The sequence below is a fragment of the Perognathus longimembris genome, chromosome 5 (genome assembly GCF_023159225.1).
Source record: "Perognathus longimembris pacificus isolate PPM17 chromosome 5, ASM2315922v1, whole genome shotgun sequence".
In the NCBI taxonomy this organism is placed as follows: domain Eukaryota; kingdom Metazoa; phylum Chordata; class Mammalia; order Rodentia; family Heteromyidae; genus Perognathus; species Perognathus longimembris.
The window spans coordinates 16,045,484-16,059,400 of NC_063165.1; the positions used below are offsets into that span (position 1 = coordinate 16,045,484).

Consider the following 13,917-nt stretch of genomic DNA (forward strand, 5'->3'; position numbering starts at 1 on the left):
CATAGTCTTATTTTAGTTAAATCTATGTTCTACATGAGTCCTGAATCATACTTCTCTCATTTATCCTTCTTACAGAGTAAGATACTATATAGAGATTTATAGAGGGGAACGAGGCAATTAAACTTGAACACTGCAGTTTCCAAGCAGTAATTTATTATGAATATGCCTTTCAGGGATGTTAAGTTTATACTCTTTTTTTATATGCCTGCAAGATAGAGTTTGAGAAAAATCAACAAATGCATGCATCATATACCTGGCATCAGTACTATTATAAATTCTGCCAAAGAGTATTTTTATGTGATAACGGGTACAAAATCCATGAGGACTGTGTTCTGTTGTTCAGCTGCCTTTGTTGCCAATTACTGTAAAGTTTTACTAACCCACTTGGAACGCTAGAGGAGAGAGGTAGAAGCTGAGGCCGCATTATACAGATTGATTTCTTGGCTGCTGCTGCTGTGCGGGTGGGGAGTTGAGGGAGGAACATTTGGGGGCAATTGCTCATATACTTGAAGGGTTTCTAGACTATAGCTTGTTCTAGCCCTTTGTTGTTGACTGCACAAGCAATGATTGCAGAAAACACAGAAGTTTCACTGTCATAAGCTTTCTCCATTTCATACAAAATTCAATCTTGTTGCTACAATTCCACTATGTGCCTGAGTTTGGGGCTGGAAGGAAGAGTAATTGGCTGTTTTTGAAGAACATACTATTAGACCAAAAGAACCTAAGGAAGAATTATGACCTTTAGTTTCATTGTACTAGCACTGACAAAGAGGGACTTTATCTACTAACAAATGTATTGTGACTGGGAATTTGAGGAAACAATGTTTATATATAGCTAAGCATTCTCTTCTAATTTAAGACACTCGTACTAACATGCTGTCAGGACTGCTGAAGAAGCTTGCCATTGTAATTTCGTGTGGACTGAAATGTAATAGTCTTGCTAATAAGACTTCATTTGTTCTATCAAAGTAAATGAGAATTTCTAGAAGGTGCTATCAATTTTCCAGTACAGTGTATTGAAATGAAATTGGTCTCTAAGGCAGACATTCATGAATTCAGGATCAACTCCCAATAAAATGAGGCTTCTAGAATCTTGAAGATATTTTTTCCCAAATAGCTTCAATCACTAAGTGCTATTATCCCCACTTCCAGGAGAGGGAACACAAATATCTAAGATTTCCAAATTACCATTTTTAATTTTTTCTCTTATGTATAACATTGTTTGTCAGTGAGGGGATAGAAAACACTGGATTTTAGGCTTCTTATTGTCTGTAAAGCCTGGCACAGTTTTGGCACAAAACATTTCCAGAAAGTTCCTTATCCCACATCACTAGAAATTTGTTTGACTTGGCATCACTCTGCAGTAATCACATTTCAGTTTACTGATAAACTGATAAAATATAAATGGATTGTTAAATCACTTTATCCAGTTAATACTCATTTACTGGTGTGCTTTCATAATAGCAAAAGAAATCAATTAGCTTGAAGAACAATGCCAACTAGATATTAAAAAAACATGTAAAAGTCTTGTTCATGCACTGAAATTAAGTGTCTAATAGTCACACAAATTGAAAATAAACCAAATATTACTCTCTTTTTGTACATTTATTGGGCTAAAATTCATTATTTCTTAAAACTTTTTCTTTTTAAGAAATATGGTTTTGATGCTGGACATTGTGATACATTCATGTTATTCCAGCTATTCAGGATGAGATTAGAATGTCAATGATTGAGATTACTTCACCCTCTCTTCAGCCTACAGCCACCATTGTTACCAAGTTCACTCTCATTTTTCTAGCTTCTCTGGGCTTGGGCAGGACTGCATTGGAACACTGAAGCCCCTTGCTTTTCTATAATGATTGTTGACTCATCAGTGAGGAAATCAGCCTGCATTCACTTCCATCTGACATAGCAACTCACTTTCTTAATTAATCTGCTCTGAATTGGTCATATGATTCTCCACAAGAGCCCAGACATTGCATTTATGAGACATAAGCTGTCATACCACATAAATACAGGAAAATTTTCAATGCCACTGCCTATAGAAAAATTATTTCTAACAGTAACAAAGATAGAGGGCAAAAAAAATGGGCACCAAACTCCTTTTTCTGATGACTCCCCAAATCATTTTGCCATGCAGCTGTATTAGACTTGAAAGTTCCATATATGGAAGTGTTCTGGTCACCCCATCACAAACACTTCATATACTTTCCTTCCTGTGGCACTTACTTATGGGTGCCTATCAAAATCTGGTTGAAAGAAGACCTATTTTAGGAGTATTATTTAAATCCCTACCTCAGAAGGAAATGAATTGTCTAACCTATGGTGCTCCCATGACACCTTTTTCACTTCTTAAAAAGTAGTTAACTCCATAAGCTTCATGACTTACACATATTTATCTCTATCTCTTAAAATTGCACAACATAGTAAGTAGTCCATAAATATTTGTAAAGAGAATAAATTACTACTCGTGGGACCAAAGGACCCATAATTTTACCCCTTAAAGTGGCTTTAACTTTATTAGACAAGAGAGAAAAGGCTGAAACATGAGGAGGCACAGCTCTCACGAGAAGCATTTGGACACTGAAAATTATGCATCTTCCCTCTTAACTCCCTAAACCTAGTATTTCAAGTGCTGAGTACATAGAATTTGATTAGCTACTGTTAAACTGAGACAGAGAACCAAGTAGAATGCTGTTACTCATCTATTTATTAAGTATTGATGAAATACTATCAAATACCATACATTTTCTGGATTAGAGCTGAAAGGTTAGCAAATAGATAGTACATATCAATATTTATATGTACATTTGGATTTATTAAGTAGCATACTCTTCATTAATTTTTATTCAGCTGAATAAGAATATGCTGCCATTTGAGACTAACTCTGATTCTTATGCCTTACTTTAGGTGTTCAGTGTTCCATGAATATTCCTATGATCATTCATTTGAAGGCAACCCAGTTATGTGCATCTTATTTAGTTGTCCAAATATGGAGCAATATTGCCTATAAATATTTTTAATCAGCTGTATTCTTGGTAGATTTATTGATGGAAATACTTATTCAAACTAGTTTTGTGAAGCATAAATTTCAGAATATTTTAATCTTTTAAAAAACCCAGCAGGTGGCAGTACAGTTCTGGCTTTAGATTAAGAAAAAGGTTGCTATTGAGTTAAAAATGTCAAAAACTTTAATCCACTATTATTATTCTAGACACAGAAGAAAATACTCAAATAGCTCTACAAAACAGAAATGGTGTCTTATCTGGTAGACACATAAGAGCATGTCTTATTTTTAAATGCTCTTGAACTTTCTGAGTTAGAGAAGATGAATTTGTTCAAAGTACACTGTGAGTAGGGAAATTTTACAATGGAACCCTCTTGAGCTACAAATATATGCTAATTCCAACATAAAATTAAAACATGCAAAAAGACTTGCAGAAATAAAATGTGCTTCTTGGTGCTTTGCTATATCTACATAGGTACAATTGAACAAGTGAAGGATAAGTCAGTTGAAAACTTATCAGATGTTGGCCAAAGTATGACAGAAAACCCTGCAGGGAGTGTTTGCCTGGAATCTTCTGAGAACCTGGAAGTCAGGAATCAAAGGGCAAACCAATGCAACCGCAACTCACAAGATGATATGTTGGAAATGAACTTTACAACTGGGGGGGGAGGGGTTGGGGGAGGAGAGAAAGTGGGAGAAAAATGAAGGAGGGGTAACATTGTTTGACAAGAAATGTACTCACTACACTAATGTAACTATAACCTGCTGTATATCACCTTGACAGTAAAATTACATTTTAAGAAAAGAGTTGAAGGGCAGAAATAGCCATAGTATTTCTCCACTGCTCAGTGTAAGAAAACACTTAACTGCACATAGAATTTTAAGTGCTTTATCTTACTTTAAAATGACACAAAAGTTGTCTCTACTGAAGTTACTTTATTTTCACACAATAAACTATAACTAAATAAGTGGCTACTGGATGATATAGAAAATACGATACAATTGCTAATAAAGTGTCCCATATACCACAAGAAACCTACGAGCGACAAATACTAGGAACTATGGTATTAATTTATCAAAGTTAAGATAAAATAAACAAACACAATTAACATCTATGAAAAGTTAGTTTTTTTTCAAAATTTAAAATCCTAGGTAGACTTAAAAATGAATGATCCAATTGAAGTAAATATTTGTATTGGAAATTAAAGTATATTCTTGTAAGGACACAAACAACACAAAACAAATACTTAAACCTTACCAGTATTGAAATTAAGTCTACTAGGCCAAGAAGCTTACAATTTAAATCTTTTTTGTTGTTATTTTTAAGGAAATGTCTCCATGGAATGCCCAGCTGGTTCACAGCCTTGTGGTGCTGATGTTCTGAAGTGTATAGCCACCAGTTTCTTTTGTGATGGAGAAATAAACTGTCCAGATGGTTCTGATGAAGATAACAAACTCTGTGGTAAGGTCACCCCCAAGCTTGCTCCCTCCTCTCAAGGTTCAACACGTGCATAAGTGCACCAAAATCTCAGCTAGTGGAAACCACTGAAGCTTTCCTCACAACCAGATGGATCATTTAATACAAACTCTCAGAAGTACTTATATTACTTACCTAAATGTTATTACACAATAATGGACACACTAATTAATGTAGAATTTCCTTTGATGACAATGTATTCTCTAATTAGCAGTAATGCAATTCCTTTGAAGGGTGTAACTCACATTTTTCATCTCAGGTCTCTTTTGTACTACTCTGAATTCTTATGAAAATGAGTTCTTACTGATATATTATCACTTTTTATCAATGATGTTTCATGTTTTTTGCACAGTGTTTCATAATAATCAATCAGTATGAGTGTCACTCAGTTTTGATTGTTGCCATTACTTGTCTGTTGTTGTTCTGTGACTCATACAATTGATTTTGGTTGATAACTAATATCCCAGGAGCACACCACATTTCATTTTTATATTTTGGTATTCGTTTTAAGTGCTGTTTTTTGGGGGTGGGGTGGGGTATTGTTTGGTTTGGGTGCTGTTTTTTTGGGGGGAGGAGTGTTGTTTTATGGGTTTTTTTGTTCTTGCCTATCTTCCTGGGGCTTTAAGTCAGGACCTGGGCCATGTCCCAGAGCTCCCTTTTGCTCAAGGCAAGAGCTCTATTGTAGCCACAGCACCAATTCTTGCTTTTTCTGTGATTAAATGGAGAAAGAGTCTCACTGGTTTTCCTGCCCAGGCTGGCTTTAACCTGCAATTATATTTTTTAGTTAAACACCTAAATAGTGAATTCTAAACACAAGCATGATTATATGATTTAAATTTGTTTTCTCTTTGGTTATTTAGAACTGGAATCCATTTAGAAATATTTACTAGAAATCAGTAGCTGTATAATTTATTTTCATGTGTAATCTAGCTATGATGATTACCACAAAACTATAACTATAGATTAGGAAGCAATGGAGAGAACCATTTTGGTAAGTGTAGCCTATGGTTCATTTTGGAAAAAAAAAAAAAACTTAACAGAAAGCATGAGTTGCACACTGTGGAGGTATGATTTATAATCTGTTTAAAACTTGACTATGCCTGAAACATGGTGAGTACTAGAGTTATTGTTTGCTGCATTTCCCCTTCTATTATTTGCTATCATTTTCTGTGTGAGGTTCAATGGAAACAGAAGTTCCAATAAGGACCAACATTTAAAGCCCTCTCTTTCCTTTCGGTACAAATTTTGTACGATGAGTAGTTGGTCTGCTTCCCAGTAGTAACTCAACAGAAGCCTTCTATCCTAAAGAGACCTCCACTCAGCACTCCCGATTCAAATGTTCTTGGATATAATTCAAGCCTACAAAGTTTAACTACGTACTTTGAAGTGCACTCAGAATATATTGGAGGAAAGTGCAGACTACGGAATATTTTTAATCTATTTTATATAACGAAGTTACTCACAGTGGAACAAAGTGATCCTTTATGTTATGGTTTTCAGGCATTTTCTTAACTCCTGGAAGAGAATATGATACAAGTGTGCCATCGCGCGGTAACAAGAACGATGCTGATTTCAGTTTCAAAAAACTATATGTAGCCAAGTAAAGAAACATAGTACTGAGGCTATAAGGTCATAGGAAATGCAGGGGGGAAAAAACTCACTAGAAGAATCAGAAAATTTGACACAGCTATTATTTGGTCTCCATCCCGATGAATTTCTAAAATTTCATAAGGAAATATCAATGCAAATAAAATTAGTCATAAATGTTATGTAAGATTGATAGTTTTATCCCAAAATAAGTTTTAAAATGAAGAATTGGTTGGGCTCTGGTGCCTCATTCCTGTAATCCTAGCTACTCAGCAGGCTGGGATCAGAGGACTGCAGTGTAAAACAAGCCTAAACAAGAAAATTTTAGAGAATCTTATTTCCAATTCACCATCAAAGAGCTAGAAGTGCAAGTTGTGACCTATGTGATAGAGAACTAGCCTTGAGCAATGAGGCTCAGGGACACTACCCAGAATCTGAGTTCAAGCTGTAGGACTAGCGTAAAAAAATAGGAAGGAAGGAAGGAAGGAAGGGAGGGAGGGAGGGAGGGAGGGAGGGAGGGAGGGAGGGAGGAAAAAAGAAAGAATTATTTTTCTGAGCATTATAAACTCATGAGATAAGCTTTAGTATTATAGATTAATTAATTACTAAATTTGTTTTAAATGCATATATCACATTATATGATGACTTATCCGTGTTAGAATGCATTTATGCTTTAAACGTCAGTAGCATCAAGCAGTCTGTCACCTGCTTTCTTCAGCTTTTTTCTTCATTTTCAATTTTCTTTATTCTTTTCTTTTTTCCATTTTCTTCATTATTTGCTTTATTCTTTTGTTTTTCATTACTTTATTTTAAAATTAGTATTTTATATGTTGTTGGAAAATACATTTATATCCTTTGTGAGAAAAAAATGAAAAAGTCAATTACATTATTTTTTCCAGTGAAAGAATACAAGTTTTTAAAAGTAAATTCATGTTAATAATTGGTTGTCAACTTAAAAGCCTAAAATATAAACTTTTTGTAAGAAAATTTCTACCTCAAAGACTTTTCCTATCAATCTATATTCACAGAATGATCCACACCGCACATTTAAGAGAATTTTTTCTATATAGAATTGACCTTTGATCTCTCCTATTTATTTACTTTGCTCCAGCTGTGAGCTCTAATTCTGGTTGTGTTATTAATAGAGTACATTAATGTTGAGTTCCTCTCACAGTTTCCTATTTTTCAGTGTTTGGATTCTTAGATTTGCATATTGTATTGCTGACTATAGCTAAAACAAGATTTCTTTAAATTGTTTCTTTCTTCTGATTAGAATTGCATCAGAAAAAAAATTCACTTTGTAGCTGATCTATGCGAATAAAAGATGCTGATTCGCAGCCTTTAGGCCAAAGTGCAGGGCTGCTGTTAAGTTGGCATTGTCCTCTCATTTGCATGTCTCAAATGTATGTGCCTAACAGACTTGCTGGTGGGAAGTCTCCCTTTGTCTATCTAGAGAGAACCGGCAGAGGGAGCTATCAGGGAATCCTGGTTAGCATTCAGGCCCTTAGGATATTGGAAACATTTCACATCTTGTGATGGAATGGTTGGTATCAACAAGTTCCTTTATCTCCTAATCAGAATATTTTTAATGATATCCTAGAAAATACTGAAAAGTCTACAGAGCAATAATCCCCAGCACCCACAAATGCTCATTCCTGTGTTACATATCTTTAAGCCTGAAAACCTGAATTATTTCTTATTTCATTACCATGTGTAAATTCAGTTTCTCTAGAAATATCTTGAAGTTAAATAATATATATGTACATGCATATATATGTATAAATGAAAGATATTTAGGGGCTGGAAATACGGCTTAGTGGTAGAATGCTTGCCTAGCATGCATGAATCCTTGTGTTCAATTCCTCAGTACTACAAAAACAGAAAAGGCTGGAAGTAGTGCTGTGCTGTGACTCAAATGGTAGAGTGCTAGCCTTGAGCAAAAGGTTCTTGGGGGAAGAAGGAAAGAAAGAAAAAGAGAGAGCGAGAGAAGAAAGAAAGAGAGAAAGGGAGGGAGGGAGGAAGGAAGGAAGAAAGGAAGGAAAGAAAGAAAGGAAAGAAAGAAAGAAAGAAAGAAAGAAAGAAAGAAAGAAAGAAAGAAAGAAAGAAAGAAAGAAAGAAAGAGAGAGAGAGAGAAAAGGGAAGGAGAGAGGGAGGGAGGGAGGAAGGAAGGAAGGGAGGAAGGGAGGGAGGAAGGGAGGGAGGGAGGGAGGGAAAGGAAGGAAGGGACATTTAATACTGATACAATTTTATTTTTAAATTCCTAAGGTAATATTCTATCTTGGTTTTCTTGAAGGAATGACCAGAGCACAATTAGAACAGACTTTTATTACAAATTCATAAATAAAATGTTGCAACTTCATAGAGAACTGGGCAGACAAATGGATCATATTCTTTATAGAAGGCTGACATGATAATCTTAGCCATGTCTCACTTACATTTATCACACATTTCATTTAGCACCTAGATTGTAGTCCAGGAGACATGACTGGGTATTGGGCTATAACTTTACATTTAGGAAGCCAGTTCCTTTTCTGCCAGGGTTTCTATTCCTCAATTCCTTCACAGGATCTCCAAATTGCTCACAGACAAGTAAAGAATATTCCAGAATGACTTTTTAGAGACTACATTTTGGAGTATTATAAACGTTGTTGTTGTTGTACTGCAAAGCTTTTGAGACCTTTCCAAGTCATATGTAGTAAATGGGTTTGAAGAATTGTTTTAAAAATTCATCAGCTTTGTTAAATTATTTTGCAAATTCTTCTCTAACTTATATTTAAATTGTATATTTAAGTATGCATTAAGCAATGTAGCTAAATAGTTGCACATGAGTTACCACTCAACAAAACAGGTTAAAAAGTACAATGCATCTTGATTGATGTCACCCATTTCACCATTCTCCCTCATCCCTCCCAACCAATAGCCTCTCCTCCTTTTTATAAAAAGTGAGGATATTCATGAAATACTATGACTATACTCGCTCCACAACTTTTAAGTGCCAGTTTTCTGCTGTTTATTGTTTATACTAGCCATCTCCTTTTTAAATACTATACTTAAGTTAGGATTTTTCTTAGCATTGTCTTGTTTGTTTTAACTTATGCATATATATTATGTAATACATATATAATTTTAGCTTCCTGTTTATTGTAATGGAGGGCTGTATGTCTTGTACCCTAACCTTATTTTTAAGATCATTGGAATGGGTGGGGTATTTTAAAGTTCCCTGCTCATTTGTTCATGTACACCTTCTCCCACTCTCTGTTTGCCGGCTCATAGAGTGAGAGACGTTATCTCTTGTTAACTCCTCTACTGCGTTATTAGGAAATACAGTACAGCATGGTAAGGTCTGAAAGAATGCCTAGCTTTACACACTGAGAGAGTTTATGGAAATTACTTACCCTCTCCAAGTCACAAGATTACTTCTGTCTCTGACTCTAACTGGACTTTTTCTGCAGCCACTGCTTGTGATGGCAGATTTTTGCTGACTGGTTCTTCCGGGTCATTCCAGGCTGACCATTATCCAACCCTGGGTACCTCGTCAGGTATTGTTTGCCAGTGGATCATACGGTAAGATGTCCACCTAAATGTCCTAGTCTTCAGGCTTAAAGTCTATCCCGATGTAAAGTTGTACCACTTTGAATAGTACATTTTTCAAAATAATTATTGTTTTCATTAGCGCTAAAGTAACAAATGGACAAACTTTTCAAAGCATTCGTCCCATTTTAAATCTTTTTTGAAATTTATTTCATTTTGATGATTATGTAGTTGTATAAAAAGATTATAATTCTCTAAGTCTGGTTTTGAGTACAATGCTTCTTGATAATGCCACTCCCTCCTTCATTATTTCCCATTTTCTACTTCCTATCCATACCACAAGCTACATAGTTCATTTATATGTAATGTACAATAGTTTGTCTAATAAATAAGGCCATCTTAGTAGATGAGAAGCCAGTTTCTGCCTTTTTTTCTTTTTCTTTTTCTTTTTTTTTTTAATCAAAGTCCTATGGATTTCCAGCACCTGTGATATAGTCCATGAAAACAGAAACCCCCAGACCTATTTGCATAATTAGATGATCTCAAATTTATAAGCCCCTTAAAATTACAGCTAAATTCACATCTTCTGATAAACCTGCCCTACAGTCTTTCTACACACATACTGGCAGCTTCATAGATGATTGTTTTTAAATAATTATTGTGTAATATTCTCTATAAACATTGAGGAATAAAAACATGAGTTAATTTAATCCTTGTGTTTGAGTCAGACAAACTCTGATAGGCAAGACAATAAAATAGTAACTCAGATGTGCAGAGCATGATCAGGCTCAGAAAAATGTACATATATTTAAAAATTAATGCTGTTTAGATGTCCATACCACCCAACATGATGTGTAATTCAAGGCATACTGGCATCTTTTTTTTTTTTTTTTTTTTTTTTGCCAGTCCTGGGCCTTGGACTCAGGGCCTGAGTACTGTCCCTGGCTTCCTCTTTTTGCTCAAGGCTAGCACTCTGTTACTTGAGCCACAGCCACTTCTGGCTGTTTCCTATATATGTGGTGCTGGGGAATCGAACACAGGGCTTCATGTATATGAGGCAAGCACTCTTGTCACTAGGCCATATTCCCAGCCCCGGCATTTTTTAAAATAAAAGAAATTCTAAAATTCATGTGCAGTCACAATGAAATGTCACTATCCATAATGATCTTGATAATGAGGAACAAAGTGGGAACTTTCACATTTCCTACATCTTAAAATATATTATGAAGCTACAATAGCCAAAACAGTACTAGCAGAATAGTGAGCTCAGAAAAAACTCCTGCAAATGCATTCAAATGTTCTTCAATTACACTACCAGGACAACATGAAAGGAAAAGGATAATTTCTTCAACAAATGATGTTGAGAAAACCTGAAGTGAATGGCAAAAAATGAAAGTGAAAGCAAAGAATAAAGAGTGAAAAAGAATACAATCAGAATCTTATCTTAAAATTTACAAAAAAAAATTACCCATAGTGAATTAAAAACTTAACCTCAAAACCTAAATACACAATGGAATTTTATGCCTCTATTAGAAAGAATGATATTTCCCCATTCGTAAGGAAATGGAAGGACTTGGAAAATTTTATACTAAGTGAAGTGAGCCAGACCAAAAGAAACATGGACTCTGTGATCTCCCTCACAGGGAATAATTAGGCTAGTCACAGCACAGGATCACAAGAGCCCAATATCTATGCCCTTATGAACACATATGATGATGTTAAGTGAAATGAACTCCATGTTATAGAAACAAGTGTTATATCACTGTTGTAATTATTTTTAACATGGCATGTGAAACCGTAGCTTTTTTTTGTTGATAATCCTCTTTTATGCTCTTTCAGTGGTTGTCCCCACACTATCACTGTATTTCATCTGAATACCCTGGATACTGTATATACTGGTATTAGAACTAAGGAAATGAAAAGGAATATCAAAATTGAGAGACAAAGGATAAAAAGACTAATGACTCCAAAAGCAATACTTGCAAAACCATTTGGTGTAAACCAACTGAACGACTCATGGAGGGATATGGGGGGAAATGAGGGAGGAGATAACAAATTATACAAGAAATATACCCACTGCCTTATGTATGAAACTGTAACCCCTGTACATGACTTTGACAATAACTAAGTAGTTATTCAGAAAAAGAAGAAGAAAAAAACCTAAAGTAAAAAGAAAACTAATAAAAAATGAAAGAAAGCTTTCTTAATACTGCTCTTAGCAATGATTTCTTGGATCCAATACAAATAGGATAAAGAGCACAAGCAAATACATATGAGTAGAACTATGTCAAACTTACAATGTTCTACACAGCAAAAGATACATCAATAGAGTGAAAAGGCAGCCTGAATAATAAGAGAAAATATTTGCTAATCAAATATCTACTATGGATGGATAAATAGATAAAATATGTAAGCCATTTCTACAACAGAATAGAAAACAACAGAGACTTAAAACCAGAGAAAATTTTAACAAGTCTGGCGCTGAAGCCACATTTGTATTCTCAGCTATTCAGGAGAATGAGATCTGAGGAGCACATGTCAAAAAGCTAGCCCAGGGAGAAAAATTCACGAGGCTCTAATCTCCAGTTAACCTGGCCCAAGTGGTAGAGTGCCAGCGTTGAGTGAAAAAAGCCAAGCAAAAGCTCAAGGCCCTGAGATCAATCCCCAGTAATGGCTTATATAAAAGACTTCAATAGGGCTGGGAATATGGCCTAGTGGCAAGAGTGCTTGTCTCGTATACATGAAGCCCTGGGTTTGACTCCCCAGCACCACATATATAGAAAATGGCCAGAAGCGCTGCCACAGACTGCTAGCCTTGAGCAAAAAGAAGCCAGGGACAGTACTCAGGCCCTGAGTCCAAGGCCCAGGACTTGCAAAAAAAACAAAAAAGTTTATAAAAGAAGACTTTAATAAACTTTTTTTTCCAAAGGCATAGAAATAAAAAGAAAAAAATCTTCATAAAAAAGAAATGCTCACTTTCCAAAATAATTAAGAAAATATAAATCAAACATAAAACATTACCTCAGACTTGCTTATGGCCATTGCAACCAATCAAAGTAACAGATGTTGCTAGAAATGCAGAGAAATTGGAACTCAGCACTGTTGGTAGGAAAGTAACATGACGTTATTGCTATGCAAACACCATGAAATTTCTTGAAAGTATATAACCCACCAGTCCTATTTTTGAGTAGTTATCCAAAAATAGAGATTAGGATATCAATATGATGTGTATAATCCACAGTTCATATCAGAATTATTCACAATATGCAAGAGTTGTAAAAAATTGAATATTCATCAAGACAAGAGATTAAGAAATTCTTATATACATTCTAATATATACATGCAGTGGAGCATTCTTTCCTCTCATTAAGAAGGAAATTCGTATCAATGATAGAACACTGAACTCAAAAACGCTATGTTTAATGAAACTAGCAAGTGATGCATGGTAGATTTTACATGGTTTTATTTATGGAATGTGATTCAACTAGTCAGACTCACAAAAGTGAGGTGGATGGTGGATCCAGGGGGTAAAGGGATAAGGAAGTGGGGAGTTTTTGTTTAATGAGTATTGAGTTTCACTTGAGCCAGGTGCATAAATTCTGGAGATATGCCATACAACACTGTTAATAGTTAACATATTGAGTTGAATACTTACAATGTTTTAGTAAAGTAGATCTTGTATTTATGCCTTTTTCCACAGGCAACATGCATCAAATTCTAGAATATATTAACAATTATGGCAAGTGTTACATGTTTTATTCTTTATATCCTTTCAATTTAGTGTAAACCAGGGACTTTCCATTCAATTGAGCTTTGACTCTTTCAATACATATTATTCAGATGTGTTAAATATTTATGAAGGAGTTGGACCAAGCAAAATTCTAAGAGGTAAGTTTGAGTAAATATTTAGTCCATATATTAAAGTATAAAATATATGAGGGAGATATTTGGAGTGAGCCAGGTTCCCTTTTATATTTGAACTGAAAATTTTTTAAGTCATCTAATTTTTTAAGTCACTCATTTTAAGTCACTGAATGGAAAAAGTAAAACAACTGTGTAAATCAGGAAATGAGTATTCTATGTAGACTTCTTTCTGTGTGAAATAAATATTCTTCTAAATCCTATTTTCCATTATAAGTACCAAAAACAACAATTTTACTACCTTTTCTCTGTTGTTCCCCATATCATTTTATTTCATGTATTTTGCAATTACATGTATATTTGGGCCTCATGTATTACAAAGTAAGACTTTTGCCTCTAACAACTAATTTTATCCTTCTTAGATCAATAGAGCCTCTTTGAGAATGTTAATTTT

At 34.8% G+C, this 13,917-nt stretch overlaps 1 protein-coding gene across 1 annotated transcript in view; it reads left to right on the forward strand.

The window, feature by feature from the left end:
* Window positions 1–13,917, forward strand: part of Tmprss15 (transmembrane serine protease 15) — a 95,994-nt gene that overhangs the window by 21,496 nt on the left and 60,581 nt on the right. The window contains exons 7-9 of the mRNA XM_048345942.1: window positions 4,335–4,469; window positions 9,524–9,635; window positions 13,384–13,490. Coding sequence (XP_048201899.1) covers window positions 4,335–4,469; window positions 9,524–9,635; window positions 13,384–13,490 — 354 coding nt within the window. The remainder of the gene's footprint in view (window positions 1–4,334; window positions 4,470–9,523; window positions 9,636–13,383; window positions 13,491–13,917) is intronic.